General features: G+C 39.5%; 1 protein-coding gene across 1 annotated transcript in view; it reads left to right on the top strand.

Moving 5' to 3' along the window:
* The window catches only part of KLHL29 (kelch like family member 29), a 239,488-nt gene that overhangs the window by 164,226 nt on the left and 54,681 nt on the right, over positions 1–20,581 (top strand). Inside the window, exons 4-5 of the mRNA XM_062488440.1 lie at positions 5,322–5,460; positions 20,346–20,545. Coding sequence (XP_062344424.1) covers positions 5,322–5,460; positions 20,346–20,545 — 339 coding nt within the window. The remainder of the gene's footprint in view (positions 1–5,321; positions 5,461–20,345; positions 20,546–20,581) is intronic.

Here is a 20,581-nt window from a genome sequence, read left to right as displayed (position 1 = left end):
GTTTCCTCTCTGCAGCTGCTTCAAGTCACATATCAGCAGCACAAGGGTATGTTCATCAGGTTATTGGGGTACTCTGCAGGCTTTGGGATTCTCTGTGTGTTTATGATGTTGTGAGGAGAAGAAGAGACTTATCAAAGTGACAACACATCCTGAGTTCTTGAGTGGTTCACATGGGAAGTGTTCACCATGGCAAACTCCTTCCTGTAACTCACAGCTCGTGTTTGACTTCTATATCTTCTGCTTCATTGTTTAGTTTCTTGTATCTGCCCATGCTCTACCACTATAAAAATAAGGAAGTGTGGGCAGTGCTGGTGTTTAATGGTTAAAATTATTGTTTTGCATAAGTAGAGCATAACCTTGAGAATTAATCTCCATACTTATTAAGGGAAGAAGGTAATTGGCTTTTCCTCCTGGTAACTTTTCTTGGCTTTCTCACATTTTCCGTCCCAGTCGTGAAAGCATGAGCCTGTATGAGCAAGCACTGGTCTCTTGCATGTTCCTCACAAGAATAATTAGTGATGTTTCATCAGTTACCCTGTGCAGTTTTATAAGAGGTTAATTTTCCAAAGTAAACTATTTTAAAAGCTGTTTGTAAAAATTATTCTTCCATATTTTATGGCTCATTATATTTTAGCTCTTGGTGCCCCCTTTTAAAGCTTTATGTACTAGAATTTAAGTAAAGAGTACTTCATTAAAAGTGAAAAGAAACCTGAGAGCTTCCATTGTGCCATGGGAATGTGTATTAGAGAGGGTCTTTAAGTATCCAGTCTTCACTGTGCTTAAAATACAGAATAAATAAACTTTGGGAATAAGTTCCTTGTTCATTTTTATTTCTGATTATAAGTAATTTAAAAAAATACTCTCTATATAATTTCTTTTCCCTTTACTTGTTCTACACTATTACACAGTTGTGCTTGGTCCTGTATTTGATCCAAAGCTTGTGGGCTCTTTAGTTTAATTTGTAATTTGTCCATTAATTAAGAGAGAGAAAAATGTGGTGTGATGGCTGGATCTGGGGACCATGAATCAAAGCTTCTGAGTTCTTCCTCGCTCTGTTCCTGACCTGAGGAAAGTCACTTACACCTTCTGACCTATATTGTCTCTGGGACTCTCAATATAATTACGTTAAATGCCCCCAAGCAGTGATAATGGCAAGACAGAAAACGCTGCCGTTCACAGGCTCCACAGAGATGTTCACTTGCAGGTTTCAGGTCAAGTCCCCTTTAGGTTCAGCCACTACATAGCTCGTGCAATTTTGGGATGTCTGTTGTGCAGTTCTTTATGAAGAAAGTATTCAACCAGTCTTTCACTGAGAATGATAGAGCATCACTAGTGAAGAAGGGGACAGAAAGGACTGGCTTGGTTCTGAAATCTCATTCCAATGTGTGTGTGCACCTGTGGCAGGAAGGGAAAATCCCGTGCACTAGGGCAGAGCAGTGGCTTTGATTCACTGAGGAGAAGAAATATCAGTGCTCACCCTGCTGAAACCTTGCACCTTAACTGTCCTTGCACTTCATTTTTACCTGGATCCCTTATTAAAACAAACAGTCAAATGGGGGGCGGGGGGAGCCCAAACAAAGAAAAGAAAATCCAGTAGAACAAAGAAATGAGAAGAATAAATAACAGGTAGGAAATTCCCAGCACAGCTCTTTTTGAAGGTTTCAGGAAATTCCATTTGTTTGAGGAAATGCTGAAAATTAGGAGGAGCCCAGAAGAGGGACTAGCAGGAGAGAGCTGAGGTCATTTTTCACTGCCAGGACTGCACTGTGTTGTCTCTTCTTTTACAACTCATCGGCAGGCATTATTACCTGGTGAAAAAATTTGTTTTGCAACTCATCCTGAGTCCTCATAAATCATTAATGCCTGGCTAAGCACAGTGTGAGCATTACAAATACTCTGAGAATGAGGGCCCATTCTGATATAACCTTGTATCCAATACTAATGCCTCCTAGTTATTTGGTAATACAAAGGAGCCTGAGCGAGGAAGATCGATGAATCAATGCAGTCTCCTGACTTCTTCTCCTCTCCACCTGTCTTTCCTCTTTCTAGTTCAGATACTGAGCTGCAAAAATTCAGGACAGTTCAGAGTCATCTCTCTGTGGACACCACTATAACAATTTAGGAGAACAAGGAAGGAATCACGGCCTCCAAATGCCTGTAGAAAAAAGAGGAGCTTCAGTTTCTGGTTAGACCTTGTTTTAATTTCTGGGGTTTTGTGAGCCAGATTGCATTACTGCTCCAGACTGGTTTTCTGGTTTGCATCCCTTAATGAATGCATGCAGCATAAAGCACATTCAAGTGTGTAAAGAGCATAGATAGAAGCTGTGCCCAGGACTGAGTGTAATTAAAGGGTGCTCAGCAAGTCCAAATAATGAGCCCATTACCTGTGGGAGCTGTCTGGGGACTTAGATGCTCAAACCAGTTCTCATAATACTGGAGGCAGCACAGAGAGCACAACATCTTTAGGAACAGTGGCTGAGCTTTGTGTTGTTTTTCAGTAATCTTGGCCACAATCAGGAGTTCAAGCATGGTCTGTACTGTCCTGCTTACCCTGACCTCACTTCCTAAAACCTCCAACCCATTCAAGAGTACAACTAAACTCTGTTTCTCCTCTCCTCTCCTCTCCTCTCCTCTCCTCTCCTCTCCTCTCCTCTCCTCTCCTCTCCTCTCCTCTCCTCTCCTCTCCTCTCCTCTCCTCTCCTCTCCTCTCCTCTCCTCTCCTCTCCTCTCCTCTCCTCTCCTCTCCTCTCCTCTCCTCTAGCACAGGATCCATCTGTGCAGTTGCTATTCATACAGTTGTGTCCTTTAAACACCATAATAATTGATCATGAGCTTTAAAAGGGGGAGATGGAATGAGGTGAGGTGAAGATTGACCCTTTGTATAAGCGTAATCTTAGACTTGTATGACATAGTCAGGGATGGAGCCCTTGTCCTGAAAGACCTCTCCAAGGAGGGTTTTAAAGTCACAGATACAAGAGAAATGGAACTTGAATAGGAACTTAGGAAAAGTGCAAATGGGGGTCAAGGACAGTGGTTGGGTAAATTTGAAAAGGGGAGAGAGTACCAGAAAGTTTAGAGGGAAAGTTAACAGTCTTTAAGACATGAAATTATAGAAAATTGGTGTGAGAAAAATGTCGTTGCTGTAAATGAAAGTGGGAAAATGGACCATGACAGAGAAAGGTAAAAAAAAAAAAAAAAAAAAAAAGGTTCCTATGTGAAAGGGGACAGAAAAATGCTTCCTCCATAAACACATACAACTGATAAAGCACCTGGTGCTGTTTCTGTGAAGCCAGAGACCTCAGTCACTTTGGCCCTCAATCAAGTATAACACCCCTTGAGCCCAAACCATCCTTGGTCTTTAGCTGAGGCCCAAAGTGTTCATTGTGCAGTGACTTCAGGCATCACACCTCCAGCAAAAGCCTGAGACTCCCCTGCTCCAGAGTGAATATTAAGATCCCATTTTAGGTTTTGCTCAAAACGTATCACTGTGCTTTACCTCAGCTGAATTTGTTAAAAATAGCCCCTGCTACAGCACCCACAGGACAGAGTGGTTTATTTTCCCCTATTATAGATCTGACAAAAGCCTGCTGTTATTTCTGTGCCCTCTCTAATGATCTGCTTGCTCTCTGGAGAGCACTGACCCATTTCAGCATAGAATAATTAGCCTTTCAGACACTACTGTATTTCCATTAAATAGACATAAATGTGCAAGGTGACATTTATTTACTTAGGCCTGAAAAATATGCACCACAGATATTGGGGCTTGGGAGAGATTCAATTTCTTTTCAGTTGAAACAGTTGTATATTTGCATGCTTTTGTGTCATTAAACATTAGTGCTTGGCTGAAATGATTCCTGTTGAGTTTCTCTGGGGAAGCAGGAGAGCACAGGGATTATTTGGGTCTGGGTTTCACCATGAGACCCTTTGGCAATGCTTTGGCAGCTTTTGCTCAAGCCTGTGTGTAGCTTTGAGCATAGCTAGAATTACACACCCTTGAGGTTCCTTTTACTTCATGTAAGGACTCCATGTAAGGAACTGTTGTTGATTTACAGATCTGTCTGAAGAGGAATGTGTTCAGGTGTTACACTGAGGAAATGAGAACCTTGACCTATTGCAAACATAAAATAAACCCAAAGTTCTTTAGTATTTAAAATCAGCTCTTCTGTCATCTTGATCACTGGCTTCTGAACCGCCAGGCTATTGCCCAGGTGAAAAGTATATTATTCATCTTGATAGCCACTTTAGTCTGCAAAGTTGGAGGGAAGTCTTAGCCTTAAAAGTTCAGGCAGCATATAAAACGTGTAGGTTGCTTAGTAGTTCACATCCCCACATGGAGACATGGCATGCTATCATTTCATTCTGTTAGCCCAGATAGGCTCTATAAAAGGTGGCATCACGCAAGGTAGGTGCTTTATTGCAGCATGGAAACACTTTCATAGGTTATTTTAATCATTATGATTCTTTCATGATGTGTGAAAGTTGATTGTTACTGTAAATGAAGCCATTGAAGGCTAAAAAATAAAAATGCTGTGATGGTAAAAATCCTTGGAGTGCAAAAAATAGGAATTGCTATAAAAGGCAGTAATTTAGTCTCTGCGTGAGATTTTTTTTTATCATAAGAATGCTTTTAAGCTAATTCTGAAACACATACAATTGTAGTCTGTGTAGCTGAGGTATATTGCAAGGTGCATTGATAATTTAGCTAATTTTTTATGCGCTGTAATTTATATATTTAGAATTGCTATTTTTTATGTTAACTGAAAGGCTTAACACATTTTTACTATATTAAGGATAAGTTATTTTTTCAGGTCTTGTGGTTTTATTATGTTGACCCATATCCAGTTCATATTGCATCATAATGCCATTTTTACTAATATTGTTCTAGTATATTCAAAACTTATTTCCATTTGGATATAAATTCATTAGCTCTTGATTTTGATTATAACAAATTATTTTAAGTTTTCTATGGTAATGCATTCTCTGTGTTTCTGATTTTCTAATGCTGAAATATTTTATTTTCATTTTTAACCCTTCCAAATTTAGGAATTGGTTTTGGGTTTTTTTTGGTTTTTTTTTTCCTGTGTAAATATATATTTCAGTTGTTTAGACCTACTGGTTCCTGCTTTTTTCTGTTTCTTTTTTTTTAATATGTTATGTTTGTAACTTCTGACTGTCTGTGTTGAGCCAATCTTACCAACAAAAATATCAATTGTTTCCTGTTTCTCTACTTCTTTACAAAAAAAAAAAAAAAAAAAAAAAAAAGTAAAAATAAAAAACTCTTAATGGGAACCCTGGCACTGTCTGTCTTCTCTGTTCTGCAGAAATGTTGAAGGAGTTGAACCAGCAACGCAGAGCGAAAGAGTTTACAGACCTGAAAATTATTGTTGAAGGCAAAGAGTTTGAAGTCCACCAAAATGTTCTAGCTTCCTGCAGCTTGTATTTCAAGGACCTGATTAAAAGGTTTGCCTTCCTTCCAGCTGTGATCTGCTCTGTTCTTTTGTAGGGCGCATTTGTGTCGCTTTTTTTTCCTCCCCTCTCTTGCAGGTTTATGAAGATTGAATCTCCTGTCACAGAGCCAGTAGCCATTCTTTCCACCTCCTCTGAATGTATTTCCAAACTGAGACTCAGATCCATTTGTTACACATCTGACTCGTACACTGTAATTATTTCTGATGAGTAGAGGCTGGTTTTGGCCGAAGAAAGTGTTCCACCACTGAGAGATCTAAGATTTAAACTCCACTGCTGATGGTGATTCAGTCCACAACTAAAAACTACTGCTGTCGATGTTTGCAAGGGACTCTGCCACACACGACCAAAGTCTGTGCTTCAGGCTGCAAAAAGCCATCAGCGTTCAGGTGAACGGTGCTGAGACATCGTGCAAATAAAGCATTTAGAGTACTGTAATCCCTTCACCCTGAAATCTTTGTTACATGCTTTGGTGTGGCTTTTATGGGCAAAGGGATCGATATTTTTATTATTTGGGGAGGGACCTTTTAAAAAAAAAAAAAGAAAACTGATTAATTTCGCTAGAAAAAAGTGGAAATTAGATGATTTTCTGGTCAAAATGTAGCTCGGTCTGCATGTTGAACTAACAGTAGCTTTTTCATACAAACACTTCAGCTTAGGGTAGGCACAGTATGTACATTTTCTAAACATCGTGTTTCCACCTTCGCATTTTCCCCCCTCTGTTTCTAGCTGATTGATTCTAAACAGGGCATGATAATCTTTTTTTTCCATTACATTGATTTTTCAATTTGTATCCTTCATATACTTGCCTAGGAATAAATTAGTACTCTTGTATTATTAGTAAGTTAGAGTAGCAAGTAGGGGGAAAAAGAACACGAGGATAACTTTCATTTTTCTCTCAATCATCAGCAAATTAATGCAGCTGCTGATTTTGCCTTGCAGTATTTTCCTGAGCAGATTGAGCCTGGACTGTGCTAAAAAATGGGATTAAAGAACATTTTGCTTGCTTCAAATCCTGTATTTAAATTTTGCCAACTAACACAATAGTGACTGTATTTTATTTCAGGATGGCATATTGGCTGGTATCTCCTTTCAGTGTATTGTGTCCTTTTGCACAAAGCTGGTTCTATAATTATGGATATATATTACATTTCTATGATATAACTGTACTGACTGCCATATCAATTATTCATAAAAAATATGTTGGCCTAGGAAGCATGTCTTTTCCCCTCTGTAAATCTAATGATTGCTAGCAGTAGCTATGCCAGATCTCTCCTGTCCTTTCTCTTCTGTCTGCTCATTATTATTTAATTGTTAAGGCTACAGTATATGCTTTTCAGGGTGATAAAGAGCAGAGTCTACAGGAAAAGAAAAATCATAAAACCAAGTTAGAGGAACCAAATCACTGACTGTCCAAAGAATGTCATTTGGATTTTCTGCTTGTGTGCAGAAGTCACCAGGCAGCATCTGTTTCTAGAAGCAGATTGACAAATCTTGCTGCTTTATTATTTAGTTATTAAATGGATATATACCTTAGATTGAGCACTGCTCTGTTATGAACTTAGTTAAAACAATATAAAAAATTAAAATCCTAGATTTTGTGGAAGTAAAAGCCTAGATTTCAGCATGTATTGTCTTTCAGCTGCCTACATAAGGCTTGCATGCTTACAAGAAGAAAACAGTGGAAGGTTTAGCCTGTTTCCTAAACTCACCACTTTTTGCCTCCTTTCACATCATCAGCAGCAATAAATATTCCAGAGGTCAATTTGTGTCCATTATCAGATCTCTCCATTCCAGTTGCCTTCCATGTATAACCTTAGTTGCACACATGTAACCTTGATGGAGGCTAATGGAGTTGCACAGGTGTATCCAAGGCAAAAATACCTTTATTACTGATGATGATGCTTGAATAAGAAAAAATTCAGCTTGATGTCAACTTGAGTTTGCAAAACTGTCAGGTGAGAAAAATAAATATTCACCTGTAAACTGAGCAAATGTGTCTTTGCGGGACAATAAACTCAGGGCTATGGGGTGGAATTTCTAAAGACTTGCCTTTTGTAGGATATTTGCAGTGTAAAACCTTGTCCTTTCTGAAACTGTAGAATTCAAGGGCTCAAATTGCAAGAGGCACTCAATTTTTTTGTGGGATCATGCCCTTAATAATACAGAATCATTATAGTTCTTAGGGTTAGAATGTTTACAGATACAATACAACTAAAAACCTCTATGATATTTGTTAGCAGCTCCTTCGAGACAGCACTTAAAGCTTTATGTGATTTATATTGCACACCTTGTGTTATTATAGAAATCAAAACAAAAATGGCAGTTTTTCTTGAAGAATAAAAGACATCTCTTTCTATTAAATATAATAGAAAGGCCGTTTCAATCAGTGCAAGGCAGGGTTAAACCCTAGTGTCATTCCAACCAAAGGCACCAATGTGTCACCAGAAACATCAATGAGAATATGATCTATTCATGAAGGTGCTGTGTACATCTATAGAAACATGCAGAAATATAATCTTTCAGAGTATTTACTTCAGCTTATTATTTGCCACAGGCTGGTTATTATTAACCTCATATTCTTCTATTGATTCCACTGTGTGTTCAAGTTGGTATCTGATGGTAGAATAGCAAGTAGTGTCTCAAAAGAATAAAAGAGAAATGTTCAAAATCAAATAAGATCAATTATTTCCTTCTCAAAATAAAACCAAAACACAGATAAAAAGCATAATAGAACTAGAGTTATTGCTCATCTTGAGGAAGGCTATTTGATGAGAATTAGTCATAGCAGGGAAGAAAATATGTTGTTTTTATTGCACTGATAAAAAGATGATAACCAGGTTTGATTGTCCAAAACAATTCTAAAGTTATTTACTAAACAAATTTGATAATGAGAGTGCATTTTGAAAGCCTTTTAGTTTCTCAGAATATTGCTGATCCTGTGCTGAGCATTCTGCTCCTCTTCCAGAAAATTCTCCATTCCATGTGATTTATCTTTCAAATATATGAGCCCTTTTGAACTTGGTTTAGTCTAGTCCAGCACCATACCAGGCACTTGTTTTAGAAACAGGTCATCCCCATCAGAAGCTACGCAGCACTCAAACCTAAGCCAGGACTTGGTGTTCATCTCCCTCCCAACAGCAACTGACCATGGAAAACAATCTCAGCCCTTTTCAGTGCAGAATCATCTGAAGAGAATCAGGTGTATTAAGAACAGGAGGTGTGAAATATTCCTGATAATTGTTCCTCATCAGTGTCCCCATGAAGGGAGAAAGATGAGATTCAGGGGAATAATGAGTATCCATACAGGAGTACTGCAGTATAGGGCTTCAGGAGAACATGGATAATGAAGAGCAGCTGGACTGGGGCACTGTCCCCTAAAGGGCATCTTTCATATTTTGAGTGCAGTGCCAACCACATTGACTCCAGCCTGCTTGACTTTGCTTCTCATTGAATCAGCCATTTGAAAACAAGGGCTTAATTTATGATACAGATAATGAAGAGAAGAACCTTGAAGGCTTCCTGAATGATCTTTTTCTCCTAATTCAGGTTCCTGTGTGCAGGCATGGCCCCTGGACCAATGACAGGTGCTTATGTCTCATGTTAGCTAACCAACATTTAGGTCCAAGGTTGGCATCTGAGGTAGGTTGAGTCTAACCTCACCTTCTTGACTGTTACTGCAGTCTGCAGAGAGGGAGACAGACCTGTCCAAGAGGCAAGTCCTCTCCCCAAAAAATAGGTGTTTAAGAGATGAGGTGAAGGAGGAGGCCATTCCCCTTTACCATAAAAGAGAGGGTGATTTGCGTAGACAGTGAACTTATGATGGATGTTCCATTGCTTTCCTCAGGAGTCCAGCCTAAGCTGGCTGTCTAGATTTCACTGCAGTTGGGAGAAAAGATGGGAATGTCTGTAGGATGATACATCCCATCTCACAACAAATAGCATGATTTGCCTTCTGGAAGTGTTTATTTTTCATAACCCAGAGAGAAAGACCAGTCATCCAGCCTGAATCATAGTTGAGTAAAAGGACATGAATGATTACTTATGGAAATTAGTGTTTCTCTTAATGGGACATATTTATGCTCATATGTGTACACAGGAAAAAAAAATTAAAAAGAGACAGATCCAGATCCATCAAAAAGCATATCTCCAAAATGTGCCTCTTGCAGAGCATAGATTATCTTATTTAAAACATTCTTGGTTTAGTGGAGGGAAAAAATGAGCTCTGTTTTTGTATCTGCCCTAAAAGAAATGGCAGAAGTTGGGGGTGGGTGTGGGGGTGTGTGTGTGTGTGTGTGTGTGTTCCAGGAGGAAGGAACGAATAGAAAATCCCATGAAGAGCCATCTTTTTTATTTCCAGCTGTATTTGGGATAGACAAATGCAGCTGCTGAATAAATGGAATTTCTAATATTTCCGTAACAAAGAAATGTTTCACCGGAACATTTTAATTTGCTGCTTTCTTCTTCTTAACCCAGAGTACTGGAATCTCTACTATATATGACATTATTAAAAGGAAGCACTTGACATAAAAATCTCTTCTTGGCCAAAATGTCTGCTTTTATAAGCAAGCTTTTACAAGTAGATTTCTCTCTGGTCAGTTGTTAAAGATACACAGATCCTGTCCTACGATCTCTGTCTTTTCAAGATTAGATTTTAATGATGCTTTCTAATCTTTAAGTCATCTTGGGTGCCTGACTCCACTGGCATGGAGCAGTAAGTCTTATGTACGAAGAGATTCTGTCACAAGAAGTAGTATTTTGGATGCATTGTAATCTGGCCCTTCTATGTTCATCCTTAATTTCCTACAAAGCAGACCCAAGTGACTTCATGGCCAAATTGCTTTTCCACAATACCTTGCCTTCTTTTTCAAGGCTTCAGATTTTAATTTTTCTTTCTAACATACTCTCTGAGGGCTTGAAAGCAGGGCAGGAGAGGTAGAGCATTTGGGGTGAGAAGAACAAATTCCTCTTGCTTTACACCTACGCAGAAGACGAAGATGTCATTATGTATTTTACACCATTGTGTGGAAAGGGAGCATTTGGATGCACAACAGAGAAACCTGCCACTATCCATCTGAAACAGCCTGACGAAACTGCAAAAGTGTTTAGGTGTCTGGAAAACACACTGTCTGGTTTGTGTTTACATTCTAAAAAGCCCAAAATGAGAAACAGCAGGATGAAAGAAAAACCTACTCTTAGTGACCCCTTCATGTTTTCCTGCTTATTAAGAATCTTGCTTTTAACTCTGGGAGAGGAGCAAGCAGCATTTCCACATCTGCATACTTCAGCTCCATTGTAGAACAGAATGAATGTGGAAACAAACTATAGCATATAGTTGAAAACAGAGAAATAGAGAGTTGAAGATACAATGTTTCTTTTAGGTGCCAGGAGAAGTACATTGTGCCTAGAGCAAGCGTGGTTTCTGTTAAACCATTTAAACCATGAGAAAGGCAGGTCACATTGGAGTGTAAAATATCCTTCATCCTTTACTGCAAGGGGACAGGTGTAAATTGTGCTGTGCACAAGGTTTTTCTCTTAAACGAGGCAGTGATAATTGCTGCGTGTTGGGCACAAGATCTTGGCATGGGACACAGCGCCCTGCTCTCAGTGGCCTTTTTCTGTGAGTGCTGTGCTCGCTCTGCCTGCCCGGGCAGCCGCCTGCCCGCCCCTTGGAGCTCCCTGCTGGGCTTCAAATTTCTCAGCTGCCAGACTTTGGAAAACATGTTTTCATCAGGCAAAAATGTATGGTCTTCTACATAAATGAATGGCAGCTTACAAATATTCAGTGGTGTTCTGCGCTTCCGCAGAACCCATCGCAGGTGTCACAGCCTGGCTGTGGGTTAGGAGGATGAGTGGCTTGGGCTGGATGCTGCTCTGCAATTAGGGGCAGAGCAATGTGCCCTACTCTGAAGAGAAACCCTGGCAAGGAGGACAGAAAGGCTCTTTTTCAAGCCTTGAGGTGCAGCACAGAAGCTTCTGCCTGTAGAATTCTGCCCTGTAATGGCAGCAGTTCACAGAGGCAAGTTCCCCGAGCAGATCCCTGAATCTCTCACTCCTCTTTTTCGTTGACAGTATCTCTGTTTACTGTAGCTGGGACTTCTTGCTCCTGTAATGTCTTGACTCAAACCACAAATTCTGCAATCTTACCCAAGGAATGACAGACTAATCACCTCTCTTGCTCCAGCTGTACCCATCCACGAGCCATGCAGCTGTGATGCACCATCTCTCAAGATGCCAGTGCAAGTGACCTATCTGTATTTACTTAGATCTTAAAACCCTGCCTAGGTTTAACTCTGTTAAAATTCAGGGGTGAAAGGGATCAGTTACCTAACAAGGTGCAGTTCACGATAAATGAATCAAAGACATCAGAGAAAAAAAATTTTCCATGGCACAGAAACAGGAGCCATATTCTTGAAAACTGTCTTTTCTGGGCAATTCCAAAAGCCAGTCTTGCCCTAAAATGAGGGTAATCAAATCTCGAACTCCAGCTTGCTTGTAGGTAGCTCCAGGGATCAGTAGTTCACTCCTTTCATTTATATTATCAAGGATTAGCCACTGCTGGATTGGAATAATGAATTTGAATTAATATGACCAGGTTATGATCATATCTGATTGTGGTGCCATCTTTTTGCTTGCACAGTGCTGAGCTTCACTGTCTGAAATACTCAGAGCAGTTCTGCAGGGTGGATGGGCAGGGACTGATGGAGTGAGAAGAGCCACGTGCCCTTTCCTGCCTATGCTGTGGCCATAGGTGAAGTGCTGTTATGCCTTTCACTGATGTCTCTGGATCTCTAAATACTGTAGAAAAGTATTAGCAACACCCTGTAGCTGAAGGAGAAAGAACCAGTGCCTGACAGAATTAATTCTAATCACTGTAATGATGATTGGGATCTTTGGGCACTGCCATAATCATCATAGTAGTAATAAATAATAATGGTGGCTATCATTATTTTATTATTGTTTTCCCTCTAGACATTGCAATGTTGAGAAAGAGTCTTGGACAGACTACCTAGATAATTACTTGTATAAATTTCACCACATTCCTAAGAAACAGATTTATTAGCTACATGCCAGCTCTGTTCTAAGCTGGTTTTTGATGGTGTAATAAATAATCATTAAAAGAAATCAGATATGAGTTGAGTAAGGGTTTGAGCTTTAACTTTGATGAGAACGATTTTTTTATTCTGTCAACTTACTTTTAATCTTCCTTCCTATATAATCCCCCAGAACCTGCTTGCATCTTTTATTTACCTTTAACAAACAGTAGCTCTCACACAGGTTGTTTTGCCACTGAATTAGGCTGCCAGAGATACTTGCAAACAAGTTAGATCCCACACTATTAATAAGTTGGCCCATTTTTTTTGCTTCTTCACTAGTACCTTGCAAGATGCAGTTTATTCTCAGTCCCTAGGAGAAGTTTAGGTCATGAAACATTGTTCTTCCAAGGGCACTTGCTATTCATTTCTTCCTTCATTTGCCAGTCATTTAAGCCAGCATCTTCAAACTCGTCATCTTCTTTCTTAAATCTCAGCAGGGAGCCAGATTTGTGCCTCTGACTGTGATCTCCGGCACTGTAGTGTTACAGGCTGCTGCTGATCCCGCCTTTAGAAATGGTCCTGGCTGAGCATTTAGATGGCGTTCCATGGGTGAATGGCATTAAGGATATATAGGAAACGTGGCTCTTTTGTTTGCTTTATTTTATTCTGGCCATGTTGTGCGTGAACAAAAGCATTTGCTCTTAATCCCATTGCTCGTCTTGGTTTGTAATGATCATTTCTGTGATGGTGAATTAGCAGGAGCTGCTGGTGCGTGCCCGAGCACACAGCCATTAATTTTCCTGATTTTCTTCTGATAGAGCAGGTGCAAACTGGCAGCGTTTGACCCTAATAAGTTACACTAGTCTTGCCAGATTTTGTTTGCCTGGAACAAGGAACATTATTTGTATCAACATCCTGATAAAAAGTGAGCAAATGGATTTGTTGGTCAGGTAAATTTTCCTGATGAATTTGCAAGCCTGTGTTTAAACAATGTAATTTATTTAATCTTGTGATTTCACTAGTTCTTTATTGTGATCATACAATAGAACCATTACAGTACATGTTTTCTTCCCTCATGAGACAGATGGATAGTGACTGAGGCTCAAAGATAATGTTTATCTACAAGATAGAATAACGAAGGTAGAGATTTGCAAGTTAATACATTTTGAGCTGATAAAACAATTCCAAAGCAGAAGCGATGCTGGGGTGTAATTTATTTTTTTTAAATCCTGTTTAATAAAATACTCAGTGCCTTATGACATACGTATTGCAATGATGTTGCTCTGTAAATGTCCCTTCCTGTCATCATTTACGTGATTGATTACCTTGCAGCTGCATAAACTTGTATAGCTCAGTAAATAACCTATTACCTCAGTATGCACGTTTCTTGGTGCATGTCATGGAAATATATGTTGTATGTTTGGGCATCTATGCTTTTATATCTCATGAACCTATAACTCCGATACATCAAGATATTCAGTACAAAATACGACTTTCCATGTAGAGTGCTGAGTCTGGTCTGTACATAGCAGAAGGTTGGCTATAATTTAACAAAGTTTCTTCTCTGCCTCTCCCAAGATACATAGACATATTGGTTTTGAACCATTAATGATTCTGAAGAACATAAAAAAATCAAATGGTGGACAGTTAAAATGCAGCATCATTGCACTCTCTTCTTTGCCTGAAGTTTCAGTGCTTTAAGGATTAAAGTAAAATGTTGAAGTTTTGTAATAAACAAGATGTTCAGTCTAAATTGTGTCAACTTGAACAGCAGTTTCTAATGAGCATACAGCTAACAGACTCTTAAGCCTCATGAGAAACTGTCTACCCCAGTCTGGAGTCCTTTCTTTGGTAATCAAAATAATTTGACAGAGATAAAAAGAAGTAGCTTTTCTTCGGTTAAATGCTTCATCTTACATGAAAATCTTGGATTTCCTGTTTTCTGGAGTTCTAAATACTGTCCAGGGAACAAAGCAATTTAATTTGATTTTTTTTTTTTATTGTCCTGTCTATCTTGGTAGAAATATGTAGCTCTCTTATAATGGGAACTTGGTTACTTTAGGGTAAACGTTTATATTGCTAATTATGAAAACAAGCCAGCAAGATCAGCATGTTGAGCTGATAGGTTAAATCCTGGGAAGGCATTGGGGTGGAGAGGCCAAAAGGCAGCTGGGTGATGGGAGAGGCCATTGCTTTGGTCTATGCAGAGAAGGACCAGCCCCAAACTATGGGCTTCAGTTTTCTCAGTCCAGGGTGGAGCTGGAGCTCCTCCCTGCTGCCAGCAATCCTGCAGCCTCCTGTCAGCTCAAACATGTGCTTTTAGCGGATGACATTCAGGTTCCTTAGTTGTATGAGACCTGAGCCATAGACAGTCTGAGGCAACTTTTTTTTTCCTTACACTACCAGAATGAGTGTGTTTTCCTATTTCTTAAAGATAGATTCTGAGTGAAATATGAACAAAGTTGAGGTTATATTATGGAGCTAGCTCTTTCCTGCTGTCTCCTGCTGGGAGAAGCAGGTAGTGGCGGTAGGCTCATAGATGGACCTTGGAGACGCAAAAGGAAAAAATTATACGGCAAGTCCCACTTGCCCGGGGAAAGATCACAAATAACAATTCTAAGTGTGTCTTTATTTTAAAAGATAATAATTTATTTCAGTGCCCTTTTGGAGCACAAAGCTTAAATATACGTCATACCTCTGTGTCTACAGCATGGTGAGTCATATGGCATCAAATGTAAATAGGTGTCACAAACTCTGTCAGTCCTCCTGTTCTCAACCAGGCAGCCTGGGCGGAAGCTGAACCAACTGTTCCTAGGCACTAATGTACATCTACAAAAAATGTTTCACATTTTTCATGTTTATTCCGTGCAGATGGCTCCATTTTGAACATCCAGAATTTGTTTTGACTTTGTGACTGTAGCTTGTAAACAGAGCGTTAGCTGGCATCTGCACCGGGTATAGGTAGCTTTTCGTATTTGATCTGAAATTGAGTGAAGCTGTAGCCAAACCATTAGTCAGTCAAAATAATGTTGCAAGCCAGTTAAAGGCAGCATATCCAAACCATGAGGGAAGGCTGAATGAGAGGCAGCAGCGTTGTCCGTAAATTGACAAATTGATGCGCTCGCGGTGTTTCACTTGCATGGCTACTTTAGCCAGACTCTAAATGTGGCTTCGCAAATCAAGGCATCTCACTATTAAATGCTTCGAACAGAATCACACAGGCGTTCTGTTATGGGAACGCGTTGATACAAATAATGCAGGAAAAATGCATAGATACCCATCTATTTATAACTCGAGATGCAGAAAACTTCAGTTGCATCACTATTAAGCATGAAAGCACTATGGCTGATTCTTGTCCATGTATATTACATTTGGAAATTATTTTCAAAGACAAATACCAAAAAATGTAAATTTCTCCAATTTGCTTTTTGTCAGTTGCACTACAAGATCCTGCAGATGAGGTATTAGGGTTATTTTTCTTGTTATCAAGTATTCAAACATTTTTGCTCTTTCCTGTATATTAGTTAACAGAAAGAGACACTGATTCTGATTTGTTATTTGAGAGTGTAATCGAGCCATCTTTTGCTTTAAAGGGTTCACTGTGCCTTTGTCTTCTCTAGTTGAAGCAATTAAGTCGAAGTATAAGTAGCCAGACTATGTTCAAAAGCATTCGCTTGATTTTGTTGGACTTAATTATTCCAGACAATGCAGAATATTTTTCAGTAACTCCCCCCTTGCCCATTCAGAATATATCTGTGCTTCCTGCTTATCTGCAGGTTCAGTTCTACTTGCACATTGCTCAGGTCTATCACCTTGCTGGAGAAATACATGATTTGTAAATCTGAAAGAATTCCCCAACAGCTACCATAAAATTAAGCTGTTAAAGAGCTCTTGGAGTTTGTTTAAATGTAGACCTAAACAAATCTCTTTGCTGTTTAGCTCAAGATAAATCTTTTTAAAAGTCCTGTTCTAAATCACTTCCCAATTTTAATGAGTTTATATATCAGCCTTTGCCAGATTTTTACTGTAGCTTTTCTCCAAGATTATAGCCATGATAAAGTAAGGACTAAAATTGTTTATTATATATTATTCTTCAGAAGCAAAACTTTTTCCCCCAGAGGCTGTTGGGAGAGCTATTGATTTTCTGCCATGATGTGAAATGTGTGACCTTTATAATATGAGCAATGATTACAAGGCCAATAAAATGACATCATTCTGTTTAAACTTTAGAGTTCGCCAGGCAAATAGCAGAATGTGCCAGGTTTAATGATGTCCATGGATGATAGGAGTGTGTTGACTGGCTTCGAGTGAGACTGAAACATGAAGGAGGCAGGCACTCAATCCCCAAAAGACCTCATGTTTGTGCCAGGAGCTGGGGAACAGGAGTGTATGTACCAGATAGAACTATGACTTTTCCTAGCTGTTAGGGCAGGAAGTTGGGACTTTTCTGGTAACAGACTTCTCTAGATGTTTGCATTTACTGATGTCACCAATTACACTCCTCCTGTTGTGACATAGGATGAGCTATTTGGGGAACAGCTCTATATATTGCTACAGATTTTCCCAAATCCACTGCATTTGCATTTACAGCACTAAATTCTATTCTTGTAATACAGCTTTAGCCACTTCATTGCAGTTCCCCTAGAGAAGCCAAGAGAAGACTCTGTCCCAATTAGATGAATTATAACAGCACAGGGCATATGATATTCTAATATGCGTGAAAACAAGGAACACAGAAACCTTTAGTCAGGCTTTGAGGGGGATGCTACTACCTGATTCACTGAAATCATTTAATGAAGAAGTCTGTGGAATTTCCCTTTTCAATTACATCAGTCTGTTTCCCGACATTGTGTTCTCATCCTTCAGATATTTGGTTGATCCATTAGGACTTGCTTCAGCCAGTTCTCCAGCCTATACCAAGCCAGGTCTCTGGCGTGGAAGCTGGGGGTAGCTGTGATTTCCCTGTGGAGGCTGAATCCTGCCTGTACTCAGTATTTGATTCAGCCAAACATGGAGCCAAAGGGCTCACTGCTTAGAAAGCACAAGGAAAACAGCACAACACATTCAAGGCATTGCAGAGGTAGGAATAGGGATAATTTTCTTTCCCATTTCTGGCTCATTGTGTAATATCAATAATCTCTGTAGCTTTGTGTTATACTTGCCGTAAGTGGCTCTAGTGATTGATTAAACACCTTAGCTATTCTTTGGCATTTAATCAATTGCAGCAGCAGTTTATTGCTCAGTGTATTACAAAGTAAAAGAGATTATTACTTAATTATTGTGAAAAATTGCAGCTTGCAGTTGTTGCTAGCATGGGTATGTGTCTGCGCTGACATTGGTGTCACATCATCCTTTCCTTTGTGCCTCCTGGTCTCTGTGCTGGGTGTGATTTTGCGATTCCCAGCGGATCACGCGCAGTCCTTCCTGCAGCCATCGACAGCACAGTGCAATTAGTGGCATTAAATAAATAATTGCTTATGGTAGGGCTTCCCACAGTGCAAAGAGCCCAGCTCTGTCACTTGCTGGGTACCTCCAAACCTCCCTGAAATTTTAGGTGGTGTGTTTATTAACCAGCCCACATGAAAATGAGCTCACTGTCAGGTACAAACCACTTCTGGGAGCAGTTCAGCAAGAATTATATTGGTACCACGAGGTATTTTGACAGTCCAGAGTGCAGCACCAAATGTATGTACAACTGGAGATAAATCAGCTATGGGGCATATTATTGGGGTATGAGTGTGAGAAAGGAAAAAACCCAACATTTTGTGACATGCTCTTGAGGATCTAGGAAATGGCAACTCTTCTGTTTTGCCACCAGAGGATTTGTGCCTCAGACACAGAATTGAATCCATATGCAAGACTTCAGAAAGAATACTGTGGTGTGACCAAGCATAAGGATTTAGGGTAGCATAGACCTCTGTGGTTGTAGGGGTACAACAGGTGTCATGATCAGTATGTGTTCTTAGCATTTGCTTGTAGAATATGGTCTAACCCACCTGTGTTGCCATGTAAAGGGACAGTTCAGTACTTAGAATTTTTAAAATGGGGCTTAATTCTTCGGTTTGCTCCTGACTCTCTATGATCATAGGCAAATGATTTTGTCTCCTTGTGCCTCAGTTTCCTCCTGTGAATGGGAGTACCTATTGTTCACTACCTTAGAGAACATATGAAATTAGAGACTGCTAGCTACTCCTCCACTGAAAATGAAACCTCTTTAAAGCTGTGATCTGCAGGGATCATATTGAATTGATTTCATAATAATTAAAGCTGTGCCCTTGACTTGACCAGGCCTGGTCAATGAAGGACCAGTGACAAAGCATCCACTGCAAATTTTAAGCATTTCTCTAAATGATTTTAAGCGTGTTGTTGGGACGGATGGTCGGGGTGTCATGCGGGAAAAAAACTGAACCTCGTATGTTGTTTATTTCTTCTCCGTGATGGTAGTGGAGGTCTGACCATCACCTTTCTAGGCAGCTGTGTGAACCCAAGAGGTTGGTAGTGCTCGTAGCAGCTTTTGCTCATGCTTCAAGCTGGCATTGCCTGTGAATAGTGATGCTGTGGCCAGTCTGTATCTGTCGCGCTGCATCGTGTGCCGGTTTTGTGTCACTCGTGTGATGGCTTTTGCAAGTACTTGAGCAGAACTGGAGCGAGCAGACGTTGACTGTCCAGTGACAAACAAAAAGCTCATGTTTCTTTGAGAAGGTGCTGGATGGTCCTAACCATTAAAAGAGTTTGTTTTCTTACTCCCAACAGATTTCCCCTCCCCTCCTTGATGTTACCAAATTTATCATCACTTTTGTCTTTCAGGTGTAACCTGTCTTTAGTGTTGCAGACACATCAGCCATGCATTAAGAACTGGGCCCTTACTTTAATTCAGTATGACTTTCTTTTTTGTCCAATAATTTCACAAGCACTAATGCACACTTCAAATGCAGGAGATACTTTGATCCCCAAATTGTTCAGCACTTCATGCAGGAAAAACCATAGGCCACAGTCATGAAACTCCTAGAGGATGGCTGCTGGCTTCCTGTGGCAGAGCTGGTTGTTGTTTTCCCCCCTCTCCCTTCTTTGCTCTAACCATTTTGTCTGTCTAGCTTGTCTTGTATTCAGTTTTCAAAGCAATTGCCATGAGGGGCTTCCTTTTTTTAGTGCCTAAAAGGGAACAATAGATTTTTTTTTTTAATAAGCATATATGTATTTTATATGGCTATCTGTATACCATAGATATAATATTGATCATATCTATCATTTAATATAAAATAGTGAGAAGTTCAAGTTAAATAGAAATTACTAATTTTTGTTACTATTTTTTATGAAAAGGTCTTTAAATGTATCCTTAAGTGCACATAACGTCTAAAATTACTCTACTGCTGGATTCTTGAAAAAGTAGCTGACCTTTTCTCTTGAAATTGGAGAGTGATTTTTCCTTAACAGTTATATTATACACAGAAGATGAGATGTTAACCAAGATGTTAAAATGTATTGTTTCCCTTTGAAAGCTAATCCTGTTCCTCATTTTCATTAATGTTGGATCATTCATTTTCCTTTTTCTTTTTTTCCTTTATTTTCCTTTCCTTTTCTTTTGCAACTGTTTTTGCATGAAAATGCAAAGTAGCAATAAACAGATTTTTTGTAAGAATTGCTTTAAGACTCTTCTCTTTCAGATCCAGTTAAAGTTTTTAAGTTCAGTTATTTTAAAATTCATATTCTTCAGTTCCGTAAACAAAAATAATGGAGAAATATAATGAGGTGCAAAGTGATTTTGTAGCCCTCACTAATCAATAAATGCCAATAAAATGGGGATGGTGTAATGTCCATAATTTAATTGTCTGCTGTTACCAGGTCACCACGAGACAGCAGCAGAAGCGGGGAGAAGCTGGAACTGGCCATGTCCAACCTCACTGCGGATGTCCTGGAGTTACTCCTGGAATTTGTTTATACAGGTTCTTTGATCATAGATTCAGCCAATGCAAAAACACTACTGGAAGCTGCCAGCAAGTTCCAGTTTCATACTTTCTGTAAAGTCTGCGTTTCATTTCTAGGTAAGAATCATTGCATCTAGTGAGGTTTTAAGATCT

Source organism: Cinclus cinclus, chromosome 3, assembly GCF_963662255.1.
Source record: "Cinclus cinclus chromosome 3, bCinCin1.1, whole genome shotgun sequence".
In the NCBI taxonomy this organism is placed as follows: Eukaryota; Metazoa; Chordata; class Aves; order Passeriformes; family Cinclidae; genus Cinclus; species Cinclus cinclus.
Note: the sequence above shows the minus strand (reverse complement) of the source record. Positions and strands in the feature narration are given on the sequence as shown.